Below are 27,301 nucleotides of genomic sequence, written 5' to 3' on the forward strand. Positions count from 1 at the left end.
CTAGCCAAGAGAGGACATAGTTTGTAAAGTAAGAGACTGTTTTTCAAACATACACTGGATACTTATTAAAGCAGTTTTATTACCGAGAAGTGTAATATCTCACTAATAGAGGTGTCCCTCACAAGTTATATGAGTCAAGGCTAAAGGATGGAAATACTTCAACAACATACTCACAAACTGTCAACAACTAACAGATCTCTTAAGTTATTCTGAAAGTCTCAGATAATAATGGGAGATTTGTGGAGGTCTTGTAAACAACATATCAGTAAAGATCATGATTGTTAAAGCTAAAGTTGGCGGGGTGGCAGAGTTGCTAAGATAACATCATAAGAGTCACAGCCTTTGTGTTCAGATTTCTTCATACTGTAATTACTGTTTCACCGATGGATTCACCTTTTTAACTAACATGCTTCAGACCTTGTTTTGCAGTTTCAGCCGAAAAAGCAAGCTGTACACATATAAGTAACACATATCTGAGTATTGATGGTGTTTCATATTGCCTGGGCATTGTCTGGGTTTAATATTTCCCAGTAGTGTTACAGTGAGCTTTGGCTGTATGCAGGAAATGGTGTGTGTTAAAAGCTAAAGAGGGGGAACATTAAAGACTTAGCTTTAAGTAATCGATTTTTACAAGCAGACATTTACAGACTACATGCAAGAGAAGCTAATAATTCGCTTCTACACCTCTTTCTCAATACCCACTCTGTTCTTCATAAGCAGCTAGTCAGCAAGTTAACAATGCAAAGTTAATATCTTATGGCTTAAAACAAAAAACAAAAAACAAAAATCTTTTAAACACTAACTCTGCATGTTAGCCTGTTTGTTTGCTTGGCGGTTTTCCTGTCTAGACCCTTGCTTGTGTTGTACTCACTCTCAGATGTACAGTATGTCATGTGGACAAAAGCATCTGCTAAATGTAACTGTTACATGTAATATTATAATATTGTAAAATGTTAGCCCATGCTCCTAAAGGCTATATACTATGATCAGAAGGCAACAGAAAGGCTCTATGATTGGCTTCTGTTGATACAACAGCAGTTGTGAGTTCTTACAGCACAGCTCTGCAGAGTTTAGTGAGATTTGTCAGCAGTGAGAAAAAACAGTAATTTACTTTCCAACAAAACAATTTTTTCTGTTTCTCAGAGAATAACTTATATTGAGTGTAATTTGAGGAATGATGATGTATCTGTCCAATGAATACTTTAGAAACAGCTCAGCCACATGCAGACCGTCTTTCTGCAGTCAAATCATCTGCTGTCCACTCTCAAGCCTTCAAACTCCTGCTGGGATTAAATCCGACTCGCCTCAAGAAAACTGATACTCCTTCTAAATTCAATTAAGAAGCTTCATAGAAAAATCCAGATCCACTTACTGTATGTGCCTGAAAGTTGGCAGCATCCTCCACTCTTTTTAAAAATACATGACTCAATTGTTGCAGATACAAGATACAAGAAAAAAAAAGTATCTTCTTTTTATACCAAACAGTGTAGTCCAGTTACGTAGTGATTGTTTGTATTTTTTCTGTATAAAAAATGAATTGACAGCACAAAATATGATGTTTATGATAAACCAGGAGCGCCTTTGTGAAAACAGATCCTTTATTTTCAGTGGCATAGTTGTATATAACTATTCTTTCTTCTTTAAAAATCATCCTTTCAAGACACCCAGATGCCTTGGACACGGTAGATGCCAAAAAGAAAGAGCTGTTAAAATATTTAAATATTTTTTACACATTATAATCTGTTTTGTGTCTCCCATCTTACCTCATCATTGTTTTTCTGGTCCAGTTCATTGCCGGTCTGCACAGAAACCGTCACACTGGAGGAGTTTTCAGGACACGCGCCCCCATCTGCCAACTTTCCATCCATGATCACGTCGATGCCTTTAGGAGCGAGGTCCCCCTCCATTTCTACCACAATGCCATGCCTCTTGTCAGCACGGTAACGCTTGTGCATGTACTTGTAGAAGAGAAGGCGGCGGTCAGCAATCCAAGCCAGGAGGACACACACCGGGAAGTAAAGTAGCGTCACTATGGCCTCCCACACCTGGTTATACAGGAAACATAAACATTACAGGATGTACACACATGAATTATTTCAAAAAGGTATATGCAGTTATGGGAAACACACCTCTACAATCCCAGGGGAGATGACAGCCAGTATGAGGTAGAGCCAAATGTAAGCAAAAATACTCCAGAAGGCGGTGATGAAGAACACCCGCAGGTGTTTGATTTTTCGAGACTCTCCTTCAGGGATCACCAGCACGCACAGACCTATGATCACCAGCATGTTGAACGCAGCGCTGCCAACGATGGTTCCAGGACCAAGCTCTCCTGCATCAAAGTTGTGCCCACACACCTGTTGATATTTAGGGACAGAAAAGACACACATAATTTACCTTTAAAGGTGACATATTATGCTCTTTTTTATCAAAATATATTGGTCTAAGAGGTCCCCAAAACATGTCTTTAAAGTTTATTGCTCAAAAAAACACTTTGAAATCCGATTTTGGCATGCCTGAAAACCCCTCTTTTTCAGCCCTGCTCAGAACAGGCTGTTTTCTGTGTCTGTGCCTTTAATTAAGAATGAGCTCTCTGACCACGCCCCTTCAAGAAGTGGATGATGCCTCAGCTCTCCAGCACGTTGATCTAATGTTTACATGTTGGCTGCATAGACATGGCTCCTCACAGACCCGCGTTACTTCAGCCCTCTGAATTTGATCCAGAGTCTGATCCTGACGGAGAGGTACCTGCAGCAGGACCTTTCTGAACGGTTGGTCACAGATTTAGTGTTTCTTGTTGTTTTATTTGTCAGTATGTCGACGTGTGTCTTGGTACACAGCTACGAACATGTAGCTATGTGGCTATGCTAACTAGCGCTAGCACTTTTCAATGAAAAATAAAAATCATCCACTAGATCTTCAAATCTGCAGACGTGGGGAGTAAAACCGACCTTTGTGTTTATTAAGACAGCCTACAACTAGCATGCCTCCCTCCTAAGCTCCTTGTTAGCATACATGTGTGCAGGGAATGAAAACGGAGGAGTTGAGTTGTATTTTATTCAGTCTATGGGCTGAACAAGCTCCGAGCTCTGACTTCCGTAACAGACCGGATGTCGTTGTGATGTATGAAAAACACTGAAAACTGAAACGGCTCGTTTCAGCACACATTTACAGAAAGGTGGAGAAATCAGAACAGGGGCAGAATGGATTTATTTCATTTTCAGGGGGTTTGTAGACATGCCAGGGAAACATATTTCAGGTAGAGAACCATTAAAAAGTCGATTTTGCATGATATGTCACCTTTAAGTGAAACTGATGATGAGACCCAGGTATGTATAGGCCCGACTTTGTTATTTCAATATTAAAAATTTAAATATTGAACTAGTTAGGAAAAATACTACTTAATATAGCTAGAACAGAGGCAATCTATCAATAGGCCAAAAAAATCTCACGGCCATTTGGTACAGTCTGTTCAAGATGCTAATTCTTTGTCATTCTGTGAGACACAGCACCTTTATAGTTTTCGTTATGAATGGGTTAAAGGGTGAGACGTGCTTTCTGTACCTCAATAACAGACAGCAGGATCTCAGGTGCAGAGGAGCCCAGGGCCATTAGTGTGAGGTTAGACACAGTCTCGTTCCAGATTCTCACTTTCGTCACCGTCGTTTCTCCGTTTGGTTTTGTAATGGTCACTTCTTTTTCCTACACATACAGCCAGTTTTCAGTCGATGCAATCAAATTCAACATCACTTGATTAATAACACATGAGTGAGTTGTTGCACTGAATATCAGCACTGCTATGATGCAGTTATAGACTGAAGATTATCAGAGCTGTGCTTATATTTAGTACAACATCGTGAACTGAAGTGTGAAACTGCTTTAGTACAAGCTGTGTGGTCTATTATCCAATTATACCTGAGAGGTGATGACTTCAATGGAGGCCATGAAGCGGTCTGCGATGATGGACACACCCACGAAAATGTACATGAGACACATGAAATAGACCACAGCTCTGCCCGCCTTCTCGCCCGCTGGAGGGTCGAGAGGCAGCCACACAGGTAGAAGGATACCCGGTCTACACACGACGACACCTGCACATGTTCTCTTACTGGACCCGTTAGCAGAGGGCTGAGGCTGCTCGGGGGGCGACGCTCGCTCCACAACCTGAGGCCTGATGGAGGTGCAGGGTTGAGCCAGGAGGAGAAGGGAGAGGAGAAGGAAGAGAAAGGGAGAAAGGTGAACAAGGAGGAGTCCCATCGTGTCCCTGAGTCAGGCGGGCCGGGGTCACTGAGGGAGACGCTGGGTCAGAGGACTCTGAGGATGAAAACCAGAGGGGAAGAAAATTAGTGGGTGAATAACGTGTGAAACAGATTTATTTTACACACCAGGGCAGTGACACCATGACGTTATTACATGGCAGATTTCTGCTGTTGGATAGACCAGGCAAATATCTACATCAAACAATGTGTAAGACTTACTCTCTAGAGCAGCCCAGCTCTATCCACTGTCCTCCCCTCTGTAATAAGGTGCAAAAGCCCCAAAAATATAACTTTAAGAAAAAAAATTAAGGTATACTATCTATGAACAAATTCTAGTGTTGACTTCTGTCTGCTAATCAGAAGAAAAACTAAAAGCAGAATCAAAATATATGATTCCACATATCAAAGACAAAACTGAGGGCAGCCAAAGGGAGTAAAGAAAGGCCGATTGGATTGTATAGCATTGTAATTAACTGGATTGCAAAGCACAGTTTGATCGGCTAAGCCAAGTGTTGAAACTACCTGTCCGCAGGTGTTTACATGCAGAGTGTTATTTCTGTTTGGGACACCAAACTGATTATAATTGGAAAGTAGGCTTCATGTACGATTGTAAACTCATCTAGTTGTAGAGGTTGGGTTTCAGTGTAATCTTCTCTGAGAAGAATGTTTGGGTGTGAGTACAACGAGAGGGCAGAAAGCTTTCAGTCTCTCTGTGCTCTTCCTGGACCCCTTCTCCTCCTCCTCCTCCTCCTCCTCCTCCTCCTCTAGCACAGGTGACACTGCACTATTGTGCAGCGTGACTTGAAACAGATACTCGGGTGCTGCATGTTTGATGCAGCCTGAGCTCTGCCAGCTCATTATGGAGTTGTGATTCAGAAACACAGTCCAGAGGGCCCGCCGCATCGCATTTCACTTTCCAAGGCCTGCTATGGTTACCACGACCTCAGACAGAGGGCCACCTTACACCGGTAGGAGCTGGGTGAGGTGGGGGGTCACCAAAAATAACTTCCTCAGCTATATAGTGGACAACAATAGTGGACAAATGACTGAGAGAAGTGGCATGTACAGTGATGGTTTTATATACAGTAGTATTTCTGTCAGTTTATATATGAATGCAGATTTTTAAATGTACTGCAGATAATGCAACGTCAGCTTGGTACAAAGGTGTTTTCTTATATCCCTCTGTATAAATTTACAAAAGTATTAAGAAGTTTATGCAAGCCCATGCCAGTCTGATGGTCCGTATGCAGATTTTTTCTTTACAGTAAAAGGTTTATCATCCCGGCAGATGATCTATTAGATCCAGTAATGCCACAAAGATCAAATATATGCAGGCTAAATAATCAAGAAGCTAGTGCTGGAAGAGCTGGATGCATTATTGATGAATGCATTCACCTAAATATAGCAGGATATCACTTCCTGTCATGTCACCTACGAGCAGCTCTCTAACATCACTCAGTAGAGGAATCTGATGGATTTCTCAGCCAGACATTAAAGGAGTGCTTCAAGCTGAGAGATCCGTACACAGGGAGAGACATCGACAGTTTGCCGCAGCTTCCTGCTCTGAAGAGTTCAAAGCTTCCCTCTGCAGTTACACTGATTCTGGTCAGCATTTTTTATTTTGCTCCAATAAAAGGGCACTCCATGGTCAAACTGTTGCTTGATAAAAAGCTTTAAAAGTAAGGAGATGGAGACGATAAAAAAAAGAATCTCACCCCTTCTTATTAAGGTCTTTGTTTCTGCTGGGCTTGGGGGTCGTTTGGGGTGTCGACAGGTCTGCGGCCTCCTTATCCTCTTGGCTCACAGAAACAGAGAGCTGGCTGACAGCTCATCTCCTCTTACTCTCCTCTGACACACTCACTGTCTGTCAGCACCTCTGATAAGTGATTGCCTGGGGTTATCTTACACTGATAGGAGTGCCAGCATAAAAGGGAGTTAGCACCTTAAACAGTTTAATATTCCCTACCTGTACTCTGACAGATAGGAGAGATTTCTCAGTTAATAATAGGAAACAAATGAAGCCTTTTTAAAAACTAAATTCAGAACTATGCCTGCAGGAGATGAGAAAAAGAGCCATGTACATAACAATGTTCAATATTATGATAAAGATATGATGTGAAGTGGTGATAATAGCAAAATTTCAGGAGCAGGGCCACACCTCAACCGCGCCTCTTCCGTTTTCCCATAAATTCAAACCTGACCATTTCCTCCTTTCTCGCTCTCGTTTCCACATCCCCCCTCCCTTCCCTTTCTCCTTCTGCTCCTGTCCTCCTTATCCATAGGGCCCTGAGGGGGTTCGTCGTGCCCGGGTGCTACGGCGGATCCCCTACGAAGCTTCCCCAAAGCGACTACAAGTTCAAAATCGATCAATACAATAATTAGTAATCAATAAACTATCTTTCAAATCTCATTCTGTTGTTGGTGTGGTCCTTGCTAGTGAAATAAACAGACATTAACAAACTAAATACATGACTGTGTTTTAGATTTAAGTATTGACTGTTTGTAGAATGGACATCACTTAATTTCCACCAACTATGAGATGTGAAGCCAAAAAAAAACTTCCTTTCTGCATCATCACAAAACAATCAAAACTACAAAAATGAAAATCATGACATTCAAACTGAAAGAAATATTAAAACCACAGCCACAAGGTGAATATTTCTAAGGATAACCACAGATAAAACTCTGCTATGACAATCTGCAGTGTCAGTAAGAGAAAGAGGAGAGGGAGAGGATAAATATAACTCACACCCTGATCAAAGTGGCACGATTGCTGACGATTATTTACGCTCTAACAGAATAGCTTCTCCTACCCAGCCCGCCTCCTCTCTTTAACAGTATCTAGCTTCTCTGTTGACATTTTCATCAGCTGTTCATTTTTTTGAGTCAATCATATGACATAATTCCAGTCTTAAAATGATTTACTCACAGTTCCATTATAACAACAGGCTTTCTATGGTGACAAAGCTTGTTGTTAAAGTAAAAACATACCATAATGCTCCAATAAACAAAAGTGCAGAGAATAATCTACAGATAGTCCAGCTAAGAGCAAGATAATTGAGTTTGTGTTCGTGATGCAGAGGTATAAAGAGAGCATGGAGCGTTAACAAGCTAGAACCAGCTAACGACTTTTTTGCTTAAAAGTGAGCGACCTGAAGGTCCATACTGTTACAAAATATAAATGTAAAGCTATGTGCCTATGTCTCCTTTTTTAAAGATGAAAGCCAAAACATTGTATTTTAGGTAGGGATAGAAATAGTATTATAATCAAAATTAAGTCAAAGTAAAGCTTTTGAGTCCCAGGACATGAACATCACATGAACAACAGACACCTAACTGTGATGACAGTTTTTGCACTTATACCTGTACTATACAGTTGTGCATCTTCCTGCTCTCGTCTTGAAAATGATTCTCCCTCTTCTGCCACAGATGTTTTTATTCATCGTGTTAAGTGTCAATGTTTGGGATTCCCACCTATCGCATGATATAAATGTAATCATCCTTGCTCACTCGCTCATGGTTGAGTTTTTGGAATATTCCCGAGATATTGGGGGTCTGTCAAGAAAAAAATCAGGAGTTTTGTGTATGTGTGAATACAGCTTAAGGATCACTCAGACTTACTGTCTTCTGCAGGAAAACACACACACACAGACCTTGTAGTGAATAAACTCAGAAAAGCACCAATAGCAAAAACACAACTGAGTGGCTGACTTCAGTGACTTTAGTAACTGAGAAATATGCCTGATCAAAATGTACTGAAAGTGCTTGTTTCTGCTGCTGACAGGCTCATATTCAGTGTGGTGTGTGAATGTGCCAAAATGAGCATGCACATTGAACGCACTCAAGTTTTTTGTGAACTGAGAATATAATGGTAATTCACTCTGGAAACAGTAAACAACCAGAGGAATATCCAAGAGGTATCAAGAGTTCCTGAGAGTTATAGAGCTCTCAGGTTTATTGCATACAACCTGTATGGCTAATAATGTTTCTAATAATTCAGATCATGTTATTAGTGGGGCTGCTGAAGCCATTTCTTGTGAACATTTGAAAGAGTTTTATGAACAAATCATGTATAAGCATATTGGACATAACTGCATGCATTCACATAGGTGTAGCTTCAAAAAGACAGAGTATAATATACTTTCAGTGTTTGTTTGTTTGTTTGTTTGTTTAGTGTTTCACTTACCCTGAGTCCTGCTATTTTCGGGGATGTGAAAACCATCTCACACACATCACTGAACAGTCAGATTGTCCCTCTCTCTTTGAGTGTTAGAGTCAGGGCCAAATATTTGGTCACCAAGGTTTTCTAAGTTTTCATAGCTGCAGTTTTTTTTTCTTACGAAAATCAAACTGAAAGAAAATAAACAATTTTTACTCACTGTTTACTGAACTTTTAGCTGTTGATTTGTGAAGATCTAAAAAGGCTTGTTATTGCACCAACACACTGGCTAAAGCTTCAAACTCCTGCAGCTCAAATACAAAGAAAATTCCCATCAGCATAACAATCTTTTGAAGATCTACACAAATCATGGCACGTATACTCTCTCTGTCTCTCTAACTGGTCCTCTACCTGCAGTTCAGATAAAGAAAGGAAAGAGATCCTTCCCTTTAATAAGTAACACTGGGCTTTGGCTTACTGCTGTGGGCCTGTCAATGAACCCGATGAATCAGAGTGTAAGATAATCCACGGGGCCACAGAGACACACCAACACACAAACAGGATGGACCATACCACTAATGTGACTGTAAAGATGTAGTCTGAAGGTCTAACTGCGAGCAAACATGCTTTTATCACATTCAGCTTTTCACACTGTTTACAAATCAACGTTTAAATGTGCTGAAAAAATCTAGACATTTAGCCACGACTGTGTCTGTGCATTTTAAAGCAGAAAACAAATCACAATGCATCCCCGAGCACCTCAGTGATGTATCACACTCTCAATTTTCTTCTGTACATATACTCAACACCACAGCTCAAATAATCAATACAAGCTATAGCATTCTGCAATGATTGTATTTGTTATCACCAACTAATACCATCATCAAATATACACAAACCATAAATCTTCCTCTTAATAACAAGCTTGCAGTAGTCCACAAAACAAGATCTTTTTCATATGAGTTTGACATGGTGTGTGTTTGCCCTGGCTGCTCCTGCAGCGTGTAATGAGTGAGTCAAGAAAAACAACAAAGATGGTACGATAAGGGAGGATATCTTCAGTTTTTGGACAGAGCACAGCGCTGTATAACAGTGTATGCAACAAATCTAAGTCCAGGCGTAGTGGCATATGCTGTCATGAGCAATATATATTTGTGTGTTGGAGTGTCCTCATTTAGTAGTGTGATTTATACACTTGTAATATCAGCTAGTTCTACATTCTGTGCTTGTTGTGCACCAGAAACCATCATTGCGACTGAAACCTAGCGTAATATGTTGGAGCTGGAGCTGATAAATGTTGAGCAGTAGTTGATCAGACTGTAATTATTGCAAAGAAGAAAAGAGGAGATGGACTGTATGGCCCCTGAATCTGCAAATGTTGTAAATGCTGAATATTACAATGCTACCCAGCAGACCAATCACTGCGGTCTGTGTTGTTTCGGCATGCAGGTAAATGTTTGAGCAGGTGTACGTCAAGCTACGAGCTACGTGGACCTACTGCGTAAGCTGCGTATATTTCACGGCAGAGGTATAAACCAGGTTACAGACGACAGCAGGCTGAAGGATAATATTACAGGTATATTACTACTGATTGTTGTCACATACAGTAAATAGCTGATACATGATAAATGCAGACCCGGCAAGAGTTAGAGAACAAAAGTCAAAGCCCTGTTTGTTACAAAGAAGCCATGCACAGACATATCAACCCTTTAGGACCCTTTTCTTTGTGAAACTTTGAGACTCGTGAAACAGTAATAAAAATACAGATTGTCTTTTCACATCTTTACATTTTTACTGTGTGACTGTACAAATGTGTCCAACACAAACGACTTGAACACTTCTTTTTCTTACTGAGACTGCACAGGTATTCCATAGCAGTTCCTTTTTTTTTTACATCAAGATGATACACTTTCAATCAGCCTGCTGATCACATGCATGCACTTTGAATGGTGGGGGGTGATTTGTACGAATTGTAGAACTACCAGGATCCATGCACCACGACTTAGCTCTGAGTAAAAGTTTAAAATATCCAAATAAACAAAGTGAACAACATCCACTTCAACAAACTTCAAATACAGTTGAAAATCCAAAGGAGGAAGCATTACGTTTGAGTCTCAGATGAATATGAAAAGTTACGTCGTTAGAGAGGATGTTTGGAGCAGAAACAGAAGCTAAATGAAAGGATTCAGGGTTGGAATATTCCTCAAAGAGGGGCATGGTAGATGTGGGTCTGTTAAAGTGTTATCTTTTTAGGTTGTTTTCTTTACATACAGAATTTTCCACCAAGTGTAATCCCTGCAAATGTTTAAACACATTCAAAACATGTCACACACACTTGCACGAGTGAGTCACTGCTAGTCACTGGATTACATGACAGTATATTTGAATGCACTTACATTTTAACAGAGTGCAGCGTTAGTCAGGAAGGTATGCATGAGTTTACATTTGAAATGAGAGCTGTTTTTACTTTTACTGCTTTTCAAGAAGGAGTTCAATTTTTTTCTTCTTTGATATTGTACTGAGAACAATGCAGGAGATATGGTACTATAGCAGCCGCGAAAAACTTGAAAAATGACCATGAAACAAAAGTCTAAAAGTGTAAGAGTGACTAAAGTGGACTGTAGAAACAGGGTGATGGGACAAAGGGCAGGTTGAGAGCCTTTCCAGGTTTTCGAGGACACATGGGAACCCTGCAATGTCTGTTAGGATGTTGTATTATCTGGAGACTGTACTTGCCACACACTCCAACACTCACTGCGCAGAGAGAGAGAGAGATCATCCACTACACTACTTATCATAAAGTGGACAGCGATATATGGATAATCATGGAAAAATGCAAATCAGCAGTCAAATTTACTTTGACAGGCCACCTATATGTTTCATCTATGCGCGGGAAATGCTGTAAGTGCATCCTCAACTTCATTCACATGTCTGAACACCTCTATTCACTTTAATACATAGGAGGCTTTATGATATCAAATAAGAGCTGTTTAAACATGGGGTCTCCTGATTCATTTTTCATCTCACCAATTTGAGTCGTCCCTCACGTGTATTGACTTGCCAGGTGTTGTTATATCGAGCCACAATGAACAGGCAAGGTCAGATATAAATCTTATTCATAGATATTATAATGGTCACTAATGAAGCAAGAACATTTTCTTTAAGCAAGATGTAAAACTAATTTCAAGAAACTTAACAAGGACATTTTGCTTGCTGCTTCGGCAGTCATTTGTACTCTTTCAAATCAATCACAGCCCCTTTGAGGAGTTTTTTTTACAGATTATGAAACCAATCAAAATAAATATTGATGCCTCTTTAAGATTTGCAAAGGCAAAAAAAAAAACTTTAAAAAAGAAAGGAAAAAAAAAAGAAAAAAAGTTGTTTCTATATTACCATTCAATCCCTGTAGAGGTCTGTCAGTGTCAGACAAAACTGTTTAATGGAAGCAAAACGAGGTTGTCACTTCTTACCCATGTAGGAGAAAATGTCAGAGGGACTGCCAAAATCTACTCAAACAGAAACTTCCTCATAGGAGCTCTAACTTAAAATAAGAATATGTATCTGAACTGTCAGGTTGATGTGGTTTTTATTAAGTGCTATAAGATATTTTGACTAGTACTGAAGCGAATACACTCCACACAAGATCTAAGTTCCTTGCAGTGTCTAATGTGACTCTGAACTAAAGCAGCAGGTCTAAAACAGTGAATTCATTTGATTCGCTTCAGCTGTGATGAGTGTGGTGATGATGATTCTGACTTTTCAAAACTAGTCTCTAGCTTTTAATCAACTTCTCCAAAAGTGACCTAAAGACAAAGTTGAACCGGTACATTAGCAGCTGTCTCTCAAAGCGCTTCACCTTATCTCTGCACACAGTGAAGTCACTCGGTCTGTAAATGAACTACACCAGCTCAATCAGTACCTCAGTGGAATTAATTAGTCTTCGTCTGTGTAGACGCTGAGGGGGATAGATAACCCAAGTCGTGCACAGCCTCTGTTCACCTCACAATCTGGACAGCAGCGGTGCAAGCTCGGCTGAGCACAAGGTTTAGTTTACAGCGCGGCGGGCACTCTGCCACGCTGTTCAGCTCCTGAAGTATGGTGATCTGTTTTCTCTTACTGCTTTGTATCAGTACAACCTTCTTGTAAAGAATTGTGAAGGTATAAAACATTCATCAATGTTTGTCAAAGTATAAGTACTCGCAAGAAATCTTAACAGAATTAAATTTCTACTGTTGGATATTAGCTAGGGATGCACCCAAATGAAAATTCTTGGCCAAAACCAAAAATGAGGAAACCAAGGCTGAAAACCGAAAACTGAAACACCGAAAAAATTATTATGCCAATTATTAGTAGGGAGACTGGGGACAGTTGTAACATTTCACTCGTTGGATTTGAGATCAAGCCATGCATTTTCTGTTTGTGTTGCACAGGCATTTTCTAGGCTCTTTATCCTCAAATGTGACTTTGAAAAAAACATCTTTTGTAAGTCCTTAAAGAATTAAGCTGAGAAGATTTATTCCACTTTGTCATGTTTGTTTTTTTTAAGTCAAAGGGAATATAAGAACCGTTTAATACTTTAATTAAAGTAGGTTGTGAAGACAGAAAGGGTCAATGTTATTTATTTGTAAATGCACTGGCCACCCCTGCCTATGTGAGAGCCTCAGTTGGGCCACCCCGTTCAAAAAGCTCTGGACACGCCACTGCCCCTAAGCCGCTCTGTAGTGCTGCAATTAAAGGAATGACGTCTGCTACAGATGCATCAGAGGAGCTGATCTCTTTAGTTAGCTGCTCATAGGGGGCAAGAAGAGAGGGAATGTTCTCTATTAAAACCCACTGGTGTGAAGTGAATGTCGCGGGGAACTCGTGATCTGCAATGCAGAAACTCGCTTTTGCACAAAGCAATCCAGACACGGTTTTTGCTTGCGTCATCACAACATTATGTTTCAGCCGTGTTGTTTCGGTGAAAAAAGTGTTTTGGCCTAAAATTTTCGGTGGCCGAATTTTCGGTGCAGCCCTAATATTATCATTCATCTTCATCTTGTGATGTCATGTTTGCTGAATCAATAGGTCAGTTCTTACTTTATTTGTAAGTAAATTAAAAGCATTTATTTTTTCTCAGTGCATTCAAAGTAAAATTTTCTTTATTGCAATTTGTTTAGTTGTAAAAATGTCCTAAATTTAAGTTTTAAAATTCACATTCACAGCCAAACTAACAGCAATTTATCACAGTATTGAATCAAAATCCCTGTAACCATGACATGTAGGCAGATTCTTGCAGAAATGTAATGCACAAACATGTGACTTTAGTAGTCACAAAGTATCGAGTCACACTGAAGAGAAAACCAGAGCTGAAATAAAATCTACAGACATCTCTTTACACGTCAACTGAATAATGATCAGCAGCTGTTGTTTAAAATGATCTCAAACTGGGATGCGCAGATATCTAAATACCCAATAGAATTATCAGTGTACTCAAAAGTCAAGTTCTGTTGTCCACTATAGACGCATGTGTTAAGTCTGGGAATAGTGCGTAAACTAGTGGCTTTCTTAGTGCAAAGTAAAGCACTGAGAATGCTTTTCTGCAAAGCTTAAACTCACATTTTATTGGTGTAAGTGTTGGTCAGACTTTCTTACCTAATTAGCTAAATTACAGATACTGAGTGACCCTGGGCAGCCGGAGCTGCTGTGCCAGTTCTCTCTGGTTTCTTCACATGGGGGCTGAGCTGACCGGGATCCTCTGTACACACTCATTGTTGACATGTACCTCATACAACCCCATTTCACTATCTATCTGTCCTTAAAATGAGTTAGTAGCTCCACATTAAACTCAACACTTCCACTCATGGTGAAGTCAAACAAGGTCAACAGGACCACATGAATCAGCGCATCACTTTATTTCTTCAGGCTGCTGCTCCAGGAAACATATCCAGCATATTCATATCTATCTCATGGCAACGTCTGAAGCAGCTTCTGCTTGGACACCAACACTGCTGTACCGATTGAAGTCTGATGAAAACAAGCAGCTACACATCCCATGGCCCTACCAAATGAGGGATGCCGTCTACACCGAGGCCAGCTTGGTTTACAAGGTTTATCATGTGTGCCAAGCACTCCATGAGCAGCTCAAATCCTGCCTGGCGCACAGCCACTTCAATAATATGCTCATTAATTCAAAGTACCATTGTAAGACACCGTTTTCTTCCAGTGCTTACATATTGTTTGTGTCTTGTTTGTCGTTCTGTCAATGTTCATTGTTTTTGTTGGGTACCCAAAATTACGGTGGCTCTGAAGGACAAAACAAATTTACAAAAGATGAAACACTTTTACAAAGTTGGAGAAAGTTTACATTTAAGAAAACAAAATTACTAAATCAAAAAACACTTTTACAAGTGATGAGACAATTTTACAAACGGAGGGACACTTTTAGCATTTCTGAAACAAATTTACATTCATTTTTAACGGAAAGGGAAAGTACCAAATACCGGAAGTGATCCGGGAGTGATCGAGTGAGGGGTCATTTAGTTTGTTTGGATGGAGAGAAACCAAATGGAGCGGATCATTTCCGGTGTTTGGTAAATTCCCTTTCCGTTAAAAATGAATGTAATTTATTTCAGAAATGGTAAAAGTGTCCCGCCGTTTGTAAAATTGTCTCACCGCTTGTAAATGTGTTTTTTTTATTTTGTACATTTGTTCTCTGAAATGAACATTTGTTTTCGCCTTGGTATAAGTGTTTTGCTAATGTAATTTTGTTTTTATAAAATGTAAAAATGTTTTTCAGTATGTAAATTTGTCTCCAACTTTGTAAAAGTGTTTCATCTTTTCTAATTTTGTTTTGTTCTTCAGGGCCACCGTAAAAAATGCTGTCATACAAATGTTTACAAAGTGGACATCTTCTTTAATAATCTGGAGTTCAAAGACTCTGTCACCTCCAAGAGAAATCTTGTCAAGGTTTAATATCCCGAGATGACATGGTTATGGTTTGTCGATGGTCTGTTCTTCATAACAACAGTCTGCTGTAGAGAAGAGACTGTTATTAAGGAATGATCCAATGTTACAGTTATAACTTAGGAGCACATAAACTTGCATTTTCCCACCCACTCTATGTGCACTAAAATTGTGACATAAATATAAATTCTATTTAGACGTTCACTGAAGAGACTAAGAACAATAAGGCACGTGACTGAAAGCTAATACATATTTAAGTGTCATTTATGGTTAAGCATGAATTATATAATGAGAGATTTAAGAAGAGGCCCTGTAGATCTCAGAGGTAGCTTTACAGCTCAGCGTCTCTTTCTGAGGTAAACAATCCGTCTGACATCTCTCATTTCTCTCTGCCTCTGCTGAAACCCACTTCCTTTTCCTAAGACTTATCCACGTGTGGCTCACTGTGGAGGAAGAGCTGGGTGGGCAGTGAGAGGCCGCGTGGGGCTCGAGGTGAGCTGGACAGAAAGGGGTTGGGAGACAAACGAATGACAACCAGGAGACAGCAGCTCCTGAGGTTTCCATTACCTGAGACACCCTGCCCAGCCACTGTCACCTTAGAAGGAGCAGCATTCTCAACTTCAGCATGAACCCAGTCCAGACAGGGACACTAGTTATGCAATATTCAAGAAGCTATCAGAAACATTAATAACAGAAAGAAAATACAAACGTACACGGCTGAATGTGAGGGAAGATATGACAGTACACGTCACTCCACAACTATCCTGGAAACCTGTGTTTTTTCTAATGTGACTCACTACAGAGAGATACTTCAATCATTACCCTGTCGTAGTTAACATGTTGACAGAGATTCACAAGATGAAGCAACGCAAAAAATAACAGAAAGACAGAAAGTAAGCACGTACAAGTCATCAAACCGCTGACCAATATTTCCACTTCTGCCCAAAACTTTTCTGCACTGACCTATATTCTTCGCTTGAATTCAAACTAGAACAATCTAGTTTAGACCAACAAAAAGTTAACAAAATGTGCAGAGGTAGCCAGTGGCCTGAACACACAATGGACCAGAGACTCAGTGAAAACAAAACAGACCCCCGCAGGCTTCAACACTCATCTCCCAATCCCTCACATGCACACAAAGGAAGCTAAATACTATCCATTACAGCACAAAGAGCGCTCTAACTTTTACTCCACCACTCTAAACATTCAGAGAGCTGATAGTTACCATCATTTTTATTAAATGTTTTTTTTTACAATGTCAGACATTCAGAAATGAGAACTAACCAGAAAACTAGGCTTTACACAGGTGTTCATAAATCTGAGCTTTGCAATATTAAGTTTTGTGATCTTGTATAGGGTGCAAGGACAGGTCAATGTTATCCACAAAAGTCAATGACAAAATGTGTTGCAGACAAAATGCACTTGTTGACACTTAGTGTGTTAGGAGTGAGCCATCTCGCATCCTGAGATTAGTGCTTGCAAAACAGCGAAAGCAACAGATTTCATCATCCTTCCTAGCCAGCACCAGATTTACCAGTCAATTGAACACATTTTTAATATTTATTAGGGATGGGCAATGATTTTCAAATATTCAAATATTCGTTCACTTTGTAAAAATCGAAGAGTTACTTCGAATATTTTCCTTGTTTTTACCGGTGCCTGGTTGTAATACCGTATTCTCACCAGACTGTGGCTATAGAGCGTCTTTGCTGTCGAAAACAGGTGTGGTACATTGACAGGAAGCTTCTTCCAAAAAAAGGTAAAATCCTGTGGTCTAACAAAGATCACTGATGAGTAGAATACAGGATCCGTGAGAAAAGAGTCATGGGAAAACAGGAAACCTTACTTCTTATCAAACAAAAGCCTTCTGTCTACGACCTTGGAGAACTGCACCTGCAACAGTTCCTATCAGTCTTACACAAGCACAGAGAAACACAACAGTTTGTTTGGTCATTTTTCACCACAACCAAGATAAAGATTTATACAGACACTGCCCGCTACTAGTAGCACCTTCCTGCTGCTGCTTAACGCAACTGCCACACAAGCGGTCTGTTAATGGGACAGTTGTGTGTTTGTGTTTGTGTGTGTGTGTGTGTGTGTGTGTGTGTGTGTGTGTGTGTGTGTGTGTGTGTGGCTACTGACATAATGCTCTAAAGCTCTACTCCCAGGATGTAAACAAACACAGATGACTGATGGTAGCATGGCATTGTTGGGCAGTGCTTTGTTAAAGTTGTATTCAGTATGTGTCTGGTTAAACTGATATATAAGCACTTAACTGATGAGTAATGTGTAACCAGCACAGGTAGACCTGCAAGGAGGACTGAAGGCTGGTTGTGCCAGCTACGTTAATGTTAGCCACACTCGGAAAACCATTTTGACACAGTTTCACATCCTCACACCAGACTTGGGTTTCAAGGAACCCAACCTTGGAACCGGTTCTAAATATCTCAGACTCTTGGATTCCATAAGGCACTTAAAGGTCAGTTCTGGTTTCCGGTTCCTAATAGCAACAGAATTCTTTCAGAATCAAACCTCAGTGATCATTTTTAAGTCCACAGAAGTTGTACTGACCTGCCAGATCCTGCTGCATATAATGTCATTTGACAAAGAACATCAACAAAGTTGTGAGAAGAGGATGATATCAGACCACAGCAAATATAAGCATTTGGCTAAGCTTCACTAAAAAACATAATGACACAACAAAGTGCAACCCGTGTGGCAAAGACATTTTGTGCAAATGTGATGAAGCATATATTTGCTTTATGGAAATATTCATATTGAGATTAAAAAAAACATGTCTACAAATCTTCAAATATTTTGTTAGATGAGTTCAGAGAGCATCCCTCCATCCTTGATTCCTCACAATAGTCCCTGTAGTGAAGGGTTGTCATTTTGCTTGTTAATGTATCCTTTTAAGAAAGAGTAATATTTATTTCTTATAAATGAACTAAACAAAAGAATCACAGTTGATAGTTCACTTTTTAATGCCGTAATTTCCCAACAATAAAGGCAGGCTAAATATTGTAAATAAACTATTCTTTTTTTTTTACTCTCCAAAATGAATGGAACGTAATCAAAAATTGATAAGAACCAGCATCGCTAAAGGGAGCCAAAATTCAAAACTGAATCGATAAAACAAAAATTGTACCCAACCCTTGTTCAGTCCCTGTGATCCCTGTGATAAATCAGTGTTTCAGAGATTCAGAGAAATCTCTGTACAAACGGGACAACGTTGAAACCAATACTGGATGGCCGTGATCTTCTGGCTGTCAGGTGGCACTGCATTAAAAACAGGTCATGACTCTGTAGTGGAAATCACTGCATGGGCCTGAATCACTTCCAAAAACCATTGTCTGTGAACATAGTTTGTTGCTGCTTCTACAAATGCAGGCTAAAACTGTACGATGAAAAGAGGAAATCATTACAAAATCCAGAAACGGGCATGAGCCCATTTCAGACAGACTGAGGTGAAGAAGAAAACTGCCTTGAGGTCTAACAACTCAATATTTAACATTATTTTTGGAAATCATGGACACAGCATCCTCTACTCTGGAGAGGAGAGAGACCACATGACTTGTTATCAGTACACAATTCCAAAGCTATATCTGTGATGGTATAGGGATTCATAAGTGCCCAGAGCATGAGTAGCTTTAACATCTGTGAAGGCTCCATTAATGCTGAACCACATACTGGTTTTGAAACAACATAAGCTGCCATCCAGAGGATGCCTTTTTCAGGATGACCGTGCATTTCTCATAGAGAAAATACCAAACCACCAGATCCAGGTGCTGGTCAAAACTCTATAAACTGGTCTTCTCTGCTTTCTTAAATTCACAGAACGTGTTGTTAAAAGAGAAGGTGATGCAACACAACAATAAACTTTTGTTGAAACATGATGCTGGTTTCAAATTTACAATGAGCATATTTTTCATTAAAAAATACAATTCTTCAGTTCCAACATTTGATATATCGTCTTTGAATTATTTTCAAACCCTCAAATTCTGTTTTTATTATCATTTTACACAGCATCCCAATTTTTTGAGAATGGGGGTTGCAGATTGATCTCAGTTTTGACTTCACTGAGCCTTTTCGTTAGACGAGTTGGTCGGAACGGAAATTTCAATTTTATCGACTTGAAAAGTAGTTGCTCCAGAATCCAGACCACACCTAACAAGCATTATCTACAAAACAAAAAAAAGAGGTAAAATATGGTATTCACTCAGGGTAAAGGGGACTTGTCCATCTTGAATCACTAAATGAGGTGAATGACGAGATTGCAGTAGAAGAAACTGATCGACTCCACAGTTTGACTGGCTGATCGTGGGGGAAATGTGAGAGAAACGTGAGGTGTAGTATGGCCCTTTGTCTCATGGCACCTGTGATGGCGCGCATATGGTTGCCTGCATACAATGCTGCAGCATTGGTTTACCTAAGCTGTCACAGACATTGGAGGGGAGGGTGGGGTTACATTACAGGGTAAGTGTCAGTGAGCTTCAGTGGTGGACTGCTTGGATTTAGCTTCTCAACCTCAACACATGTTGTCTTCCATTGGCTGAGATGTCAATGAAGAATGGAGACAAAAACTGTAAACTGCAAAATCTTGTTGATGAGGTGGCAACCAACATTCATCTTCATAGCTATATAATAAATCATTTTGTATATAAAATCATTATGGGCCTCATGGACCACCTACTCTTTAAATGTAGTGGCCAAAATGTGCACAGAGGGCCAAACACAGTCTAACTTCACTGTGACACACTAACAAATTAAATAACATGAACATCCGTAAACATCTTTTTTTTTAAAAACTGCTTTTACCCTGACTTAGAAGACGATGGGGACCTTACATCTAAGATTCAGTTGCCACAGAGCAAGTTTTGCAGCCAGGGGCTACTGTGCTATAATTAATGTTTAACTGCAGATTAAGATTACAGTTTTACAAAAAAAAAGGAAAGGAGAAAATTATGACTCAAGCTGCAACCAGCTAATGTTCAGTGACCTGTTGCACCAGCTCTGTATAAGTTAGGGTGTAGCACCCACACTAAACCATAAGTTGAATCTAGTTAGTTTGTAACTTAAGTTGTTATTGTTTGGTTGCACTGTGTGGATATACAGTTAATCTTTACTGGTAGAGCGGGAACTCCAAACTAACCAAAATACTGACACAGGAAAGATGTTTTTATTCCATTTGGCTAATCAGTGCTGTTAACTCCCGTTACTCAAGTTATGCAAAATAAGACAAAGCATAATAATAAGGTGATAATCTGTAGTATAAAATTATAACTGTGACATTAAAGCTGCTGTTGGTAGGAATGTTGTAAAAAACGTTACTTTTTTTCTGCTGGGTTTGGAGAAAAGGTTATAATGCCCATCTGTATTCATCGGTTAGTGAAGTAATTTGAGACTATTTAGAAATCTCTGCGTTTTCCAATGCCTTTGTATCAAGTAATTTATTATTCTCCTCGTTCCCGTTATGACGGACCAATCATAGCTAATCTCTAATCCTCTGTCCTGATTGGTTAAGGAGTGGTCCCTACTACGTCCTTCGATTGGTTATGAGTCCGGCACTATCATGACTGCACACACCGATCTGTGTTGGTAGGCTAAGAGGAAATCTGGTTGGGACGGATAGTGTTGACATTTGAAGTCCCTCTCTCTGAACAGATGTTTACTCTGTGACTACCAACAGCAGCTTTAAGTGGTGAAATTGTTAACAATTTATGTTAGTTTACCCGTTACTTGATTATTGTGCAGGAGAAATTATCTCTGCCCATGGAAAACAAAAGCAGGAGTACACATCAAAGTCATCATACATTTTTAAATGACACAAAATAGGCTTCTCCTCATCCTCCAGAATTACCCATCTTTAAAACTATGCATCATGACAGGTGGTATCTTATGAAGTACTTCACACACACACTTAGAGCTAGGTTTAAGAATAAAAATGTAACTTGTGCTAAAATTGAAGTATTTCAGCTGGTGCAACCCATAAAACATTTTTAGAGTGTAAACAGCCTCCAAAATTAGACATTACTAGGCTATGTTTGAGTTAACACATAACTAGTGCAACCCAGTGCTGGATCTTTGCATAAAAAGTGACCCAAAAAATATTAGTATTCATCACAACAGTTGTGGACCAAGTAACAGAGACAGTCATAATTCCCAAGCTGTGTGCACAATATTAATTTGTGGTGAAATCAAAGATGTATTGCCTTAACTGTTGTTTAATCATCCTGTTTTGTTCGTTTCTCTGGAACAGCAATAATGTTCCTGGGTCAATTTGACCCGGGGCATATTCAAAAGTGTCAGAACCCCAAAAAATCTCAATTCACACTTTTTTTTAACCTAATTATTAATTCCATTACTAACCATTTAAATCAAGATTTGGTCCATTGATGTTCTTTAATTATCACAGATCATGGTTCAAAGAGGATAACTCCCTCGTTTTTCATTAAAATGAATGTTAAAACTTTTTTTAATGTACATTGGAAAGCCCTAAATATAAATACAATAGTTTTACATGACATAGATTTTCGTTTATTTCATTTTACATTTTGAATTTTTTTTTTTTTATGAAGTTATGTTGATAAATTAACAGGACACCTCTTCTGTCACATGCTGCCCAGATTTCAACTTGACCCGCAACATAACAGGTGGGTTAAGTATATTTATGAGTTTTTTTAATCTCCTGTTCTTCAGTGCTAAAATGTCCTTCTGTTCTCACAGTAAACTAGCATTATACACATGACATGTGAATAACATATGAGCAACATTACTATGTGCAATTCAGGTATTCATAAGATAAAGTATGCAAAATCTAACAGAGTGATCATAGTACGTATTTGGACGCTCATATGCAAAGTGATAGAAGTGATATCATGTGCGTAATCAAATATAATGGATTGGCACTGGGGGTATATCTGCAGTCAACGCCTGCTGTCTCACACATCACCAGCTCTCAGCACACCTGTGTGCATACAGTGCTGTCCTGGACACAAGAGAAGGACAGGCAAGTGGGACACAGCCAATCTGCTAAATGAACGATGCTTTCATGTCAGGTAAATGTCAGCTTTGAGGTTTAGACCTTATCGGGAAATGTCAGCAGGAAAACAGAGTGCACTTTCAGAATAAAATCAATTAGACCCTCAAAATGTCCAGCAGGAACTCACAAACACAAAAAACTCCTACTGGCTCCAAGACCTTAAACTGGCCATTCAGTAGAAAAGACTATGCATGGACGGATCACTAGCTGGTAGCAAACAAGTAAGGGGACAAAAAATCAGCAGTGTAAAACCCTAACAGATAAATAATGGCTTCAACATGCTAAATCTGAATTAGAAAACAAAATGTTAACAAAAATGATATCTAATCTTTCTTCTAAAGAAGGTAGAGCAATGAATGTTGAATTACAGGTTCATGGATGTGGAAATACAGTTTAAATTTTCAGCTTAATACTTTATTTAAGTTACTTAAAATAACAAACTCCTGTTTTATTCTATTGAACTTTAACCTTTACTATATGCATTAAGGTGCTTAAATATAATCCACTCACATTTGGTTTTAATGTCTTGGTCTTTTCCACCACTTGTAGATTTGTTTCGTCTTTAACACTTGCAACTGTGGAAGCCCTAAGCAGACTATCCTTACATTTTATTTACTCCATTTTCCTGATAAAACAAAAAGCAAACATAGAAAATAGCCTAACTTATCTCTAAAGGCAATGCCATGGCATGTTGTGATCTGATCTACAGTGTCCCAGCATACCGTTTTGTATACTAAATTACCAGAAAAGAAGCCCATTATCACAGGAAAACACGCTTTGTTACCCCAAAATAATGAGCTGTTATAAAAACAGCTTTGGTATTGTAAAACATGAATCATGATCTCGACAAAACGGCTGAAGTTCACTATCTATCATGGGAATCAAGCATTATTATATCAAAGACTACCTGACAAAATAGCAAAGTTCTTCAGAATAAATCCCATACTGAAATGAAGTCAGATGACTGTGGTTAATTAAGAGGTTTGATCTCTCAGGAGATTTTGTGCATTTGGTTTTTCTCCCTGCCAAGTGAGTACACCATTTGTTTGGGCCATTTCTTAGTTTGTCTACTTATTTGTAGTAGAATTAGTGGGTGGCTGTGGAGTTTTACACCTCCACTCAACCTTTTAGTCCCAAAAGGCCTTACATTTCTTGTTTATAAGGGTTTAAATTTATTTTTGTTAGTGTCCCTGTCCGTGACCTGATCAAGGCAAAATTGAGTAAAAAAAAAAAGAAGGATGCCTCTCCACTTTGGACTTCCTTATCAAAAAACAGTAGTTGTGTTGGATGCACAATTATTGGCATGCATTAATCGGTTGCTTCTGATCTTAAGTTGTTGATTTCAGAACTCAAAGCAAATCATATTTGTAATGTGTACAAAAATAAAATACTTAATTTTATTTGATGTCTTTATTTCGAACATGTAAGAGTAAAATAGAAAAAAAGCAAGTAAAAAGAAGAAATAGTTGTATAAAAAAAATCAATCTGTTCCATTAGCAAGCACTGAAAAATGTTACTTTACATGTGTGAAAAGGAGTAGGAAGAAGTTAAAACTTATCTCATCCTACCCCTTTATTCACTATTTTCTGGCATTATACGAGTGCATTCCCACATAACAAATCTTCATCTCCTATCTTCATACTCTCACCTCAAAGCAAACCTCTCATTATTCTCAACACTTGTCTTCCTCCTTGTACCTCATGAAAATTACTTCTTTATACCTCTCCCTGAACTGAATTATGTTCTGACATTGCTGTAGCTCTATGTTGAGTAGGTTCCAAAGTTTTACACCACAGATTGAAATACAAAAGCTTTTCCTTGTGGTCCGAACTTCAATATGCCACTTATATGCCAGGACTCTGTTACGGACATTTTATGACACTGTGGTAGCGTCTGCATTCTTCTGTGCAGTGATCTGCTGGGGAGCAGGGAGCACAGACAGGGACAGGAAAAGAATTAACAGACTGGTCAGGAGGGCTAGTTCTGTCCTGGGCTGTCCTCTGGACTCCATAGAAGAGGTGGGTGAGAGGAGGATGTTAGCCAAGCTGACATCCATCATGGACAATCCCTCTCACCCCCTGCATGAGACTGTGGGGTCCCTGGGCAGGTTCTTCAGCAGCAGACTGAGACTCCCACCCTGCAGGAAGGAGCGCTACCGCAGGTCCTTCATCCCATCTGCATCAGACTGTTTAACACCAGCACTGCTGTGTCCCGTTAATCATCTGTTCTCATCTTTCATTACACTACATGGAAGTTACTATGTGGCTTGGCAAATTCACAAATAACTAATGTATCCATCTGAATCGCACTGTTCTTCATACTGTGTATGTTTCTAAATAACCTGGTGCATTTTTTATCGTGCAATAACTTACCTTATCTATTTATTAGATAGAAGTGTACATAGTGTGTATATATATGTAATAGTTGCCATATTCTATTTTATTTTTACTGTACTTTATTTTATTTTTACTTTATTTTATTTTATTTTAATTTATTTTATTTTATTCAACCTTGTCATTGCTATCATTATTGTTATTATATCTTTTAACTATGTTAGTACATTGTTGTATTCCCCTGTCCCATGTTGTAAGCTGCTGTAACAAAATAATTTCCCCCAACGGGAGACAAATGAAGTATATCTTATCTTATCTTATCTTATCTTATCTCTTCAAAATGATGTGTTCTTTAATGTAGATCCACCACCTGACCTCAATGTAATGCCTTTTGACTTTCTGTAGTGGGAAAGTTTAAGGACTGATGAAGTCTCTGTATCACTTTGATGTTAACCTGTTTCTATAAAATAAACTTTAAACATAAACTTTGAGAGTAATCAAAACTACGGCTGGGTCACGAGGGCGCAGCCGTCAGCAGTGTCCCTAAAAAGCCCGTTATTCCTCCGCACCTGTTCCTCTATCCTCCGCTTCGTGTCTTACCTTCTGCTTATGGCACGGCTCCACCGAGCGCTGGCATTGCTTCTGAAAGTCTGCAAACACTTTCCCCGTCTCGACCATAGACCGTCTCGACTCACTGCTGAAGTCACGGACTGAACTTTCCCGTTCATTCACATCGCCGTTAACTAACTGGGATGCTGCTGCGAGTCCACGCGGTGGATGAGATGTTGCGTTCATGGTCGCCAACATGCTCTTGGATCGGACAGTTGTCCAGTTGTTAAAGCGACTGTTTAACGATGGTTTAAGATTTTTTGGCCATACATAGTGAGGTAAAAATGGTTAATAGACTGTGAAATCAACTTTTGCTTTTGTTGTATCAGGTTTTAATGGCTTGTTTTGTGTGTAAGCATCTCGTCCTTGTAATTTCCGATGGCACTAGAAGGCAGCATAAGTAGTGGAAAGTGCGCAACTGCAGAGCTGGTACCTCTCTGTTTCTACAGCAGGAGTGTTTCAGTAGACCTATCTCCATACATTTCAAACAAACAATGGCATCGGCATACTATGGAAGCCCGTTTCCGCCAGTTAAAAATAAATAAATAAATAAAAAAGTTTTTGGAAAATGTAAAAAAAATAATAAATACATTTGGGAAAAGTAATATTATTTAAAAAAAAGTAAAGTCATAATAATGAGATACTAAGTCATAACAATGAGATACTAAGTCATTATTATGAGATACTAAGTCACAATAATGAGATAGGTCTAAATGTTCATCCATGTGTGTTGCGCCGCAGCTACAGTGTGAAGGGGCTGCGACAAAGCTTTACAGACCTTAATGGATATCATTATTGGAGACTACTTTAGATGTGGATTCACAAATCGTGAAATAACCTTTTTGAGGGCATCCAATGTTTTCAGTTACAGCATCAATAAAATAGCCTGCAATGCTTCAAGCCATATCATTTTTCTTGAGAAACCATCAACGCAACCACTGATGCATATTCCATAGGGCTTTAATTTGTCATAGCCATCTATATGCCTTACATAGTTTGGCCCACGACTGACACACACAAGCCGTCTCAAACTGTTGTGCGCACACAGATCTACCCCGCACCCATCGATTAGTCGCATCAATTGACACACAGTTTCTCTGTCTGTAATTGTTCTGGCCATCCAACATATTTGGTGCATCCAACTGTAGCTGCGTTGCTTGCCAAACTTTTGCAACTGAAAGTCTATGAAGGCATTAAGGTCTGCAAAGATTTGTCTCAGCCCCTTCAAACTGTAGCTGCTGTGCAACACACATTGAAGCCCATTTAGACCTATCTCATAATTATGACTTAGTATCTCATTATTATGACTTAGTATCTCATTATTATGGCTTAACTTTTTTTTTTTCTTTTCTCCCCCAATTTTTTTTAATTTATTTTTTTAATTTTCCTAAAAAAATAAAACGGGCTTCCATAGCAATCCTCCTGAGACCCAGAAGAAAAAAAGTTTTGATATTCTATTTTTTTCTAGAATAATAATAATAATAATATAATATAAGTATTGGGGTTGAAAGAAACATATTACAGAAAAAAAAATGCAATAATGTTGTTAATTAAATTTTTATCATCTATCATAGCGAACATTAGGTCTTGATAAGTCACAGAATGTAATTATATTATTTCATGGATTTGTGTATTTCTGTAAAGATAAGATTAAACACTATAGTGGGAACAAATCAGAACACCTCCTGAGACCCAGCAATTCATTTTTGTCCTCTGTGGAGGACATGCATTTTAGCCATCTAAGTTAAGCACTATATAAGCAGTCTGTAAAAACACCACTATCCTGTGAAGAGGACATCCTGGGCCTTCTAATGATGTCTCACTTGGGGGGGTGTAGCCAACAGATCACATTAACTTTTTTTTCTAAATGGCTACAAACTCAACTTTCACATTTTATGGCACCAAAGGAGGTGAGGGATCATGTTTCTCTTGCTAATAAGCAAATTGATTCTTC

At 39.1% G+C, this 27,301-nt stretch overlaps 1 protein-coding gene across 2 annotated transcripts in view; it reads right to left on the minus strand.

Annotated features, from left to right (window-relative positions):
* Nucleotides 1-25,470, minus strand: part of slc8a2a (solute carrier family 8 member 2a) — a 39,034-nt gene extending 13,564 nt beyond the window's left edge. For both annotated transcript variants that reach the window (XM_034684354.1, XM_034684353.1), the window contains exons 1-5: nt 25,339-25,470; nt 3,916-4,314; nt 3,565-3,702; nt 2,130-2,357; nt 1,764-2,045 (exon numbers count right to left, since the gene is read on the minus strand). In XM_034684354.1, coding sequence (XP_034540245.1) covers nt 1,764-2,045; nt 2,130-2,357; nt 3,565-3,702; nt 3,916-4,257 — 990 coding nt within the window. In that variant the 5' untranslated portion in view covers nt 4,258-4,314; nt 25,339-25,470. The remainder of the gene's footprint in view (nt 1-1,763; nt 2,046-2,129; nt 2,358-3,564; nt 3,703-3,915; nt 4,315-25,338) is intronic.
* Nucleotides 25,471-27,301: the final 1,831 nt, after the last annotated feature.

This window comes from Notolabrus celidotus, chromosome 5 (genome assembly GCF_009762535.1).
Source record: "Notolabrus celidotus isolate fNotCel1 chromosome 5, fNotCel1.pri, whole genome shotgun sequence".
NCBI classification, from domain to species: domain Eukaryota; kingdom Metazoa; phylum Chordata; class Actinopteri; order Labriformes; family Labridae; genus Notolabrus; species Notolabrus celidotus.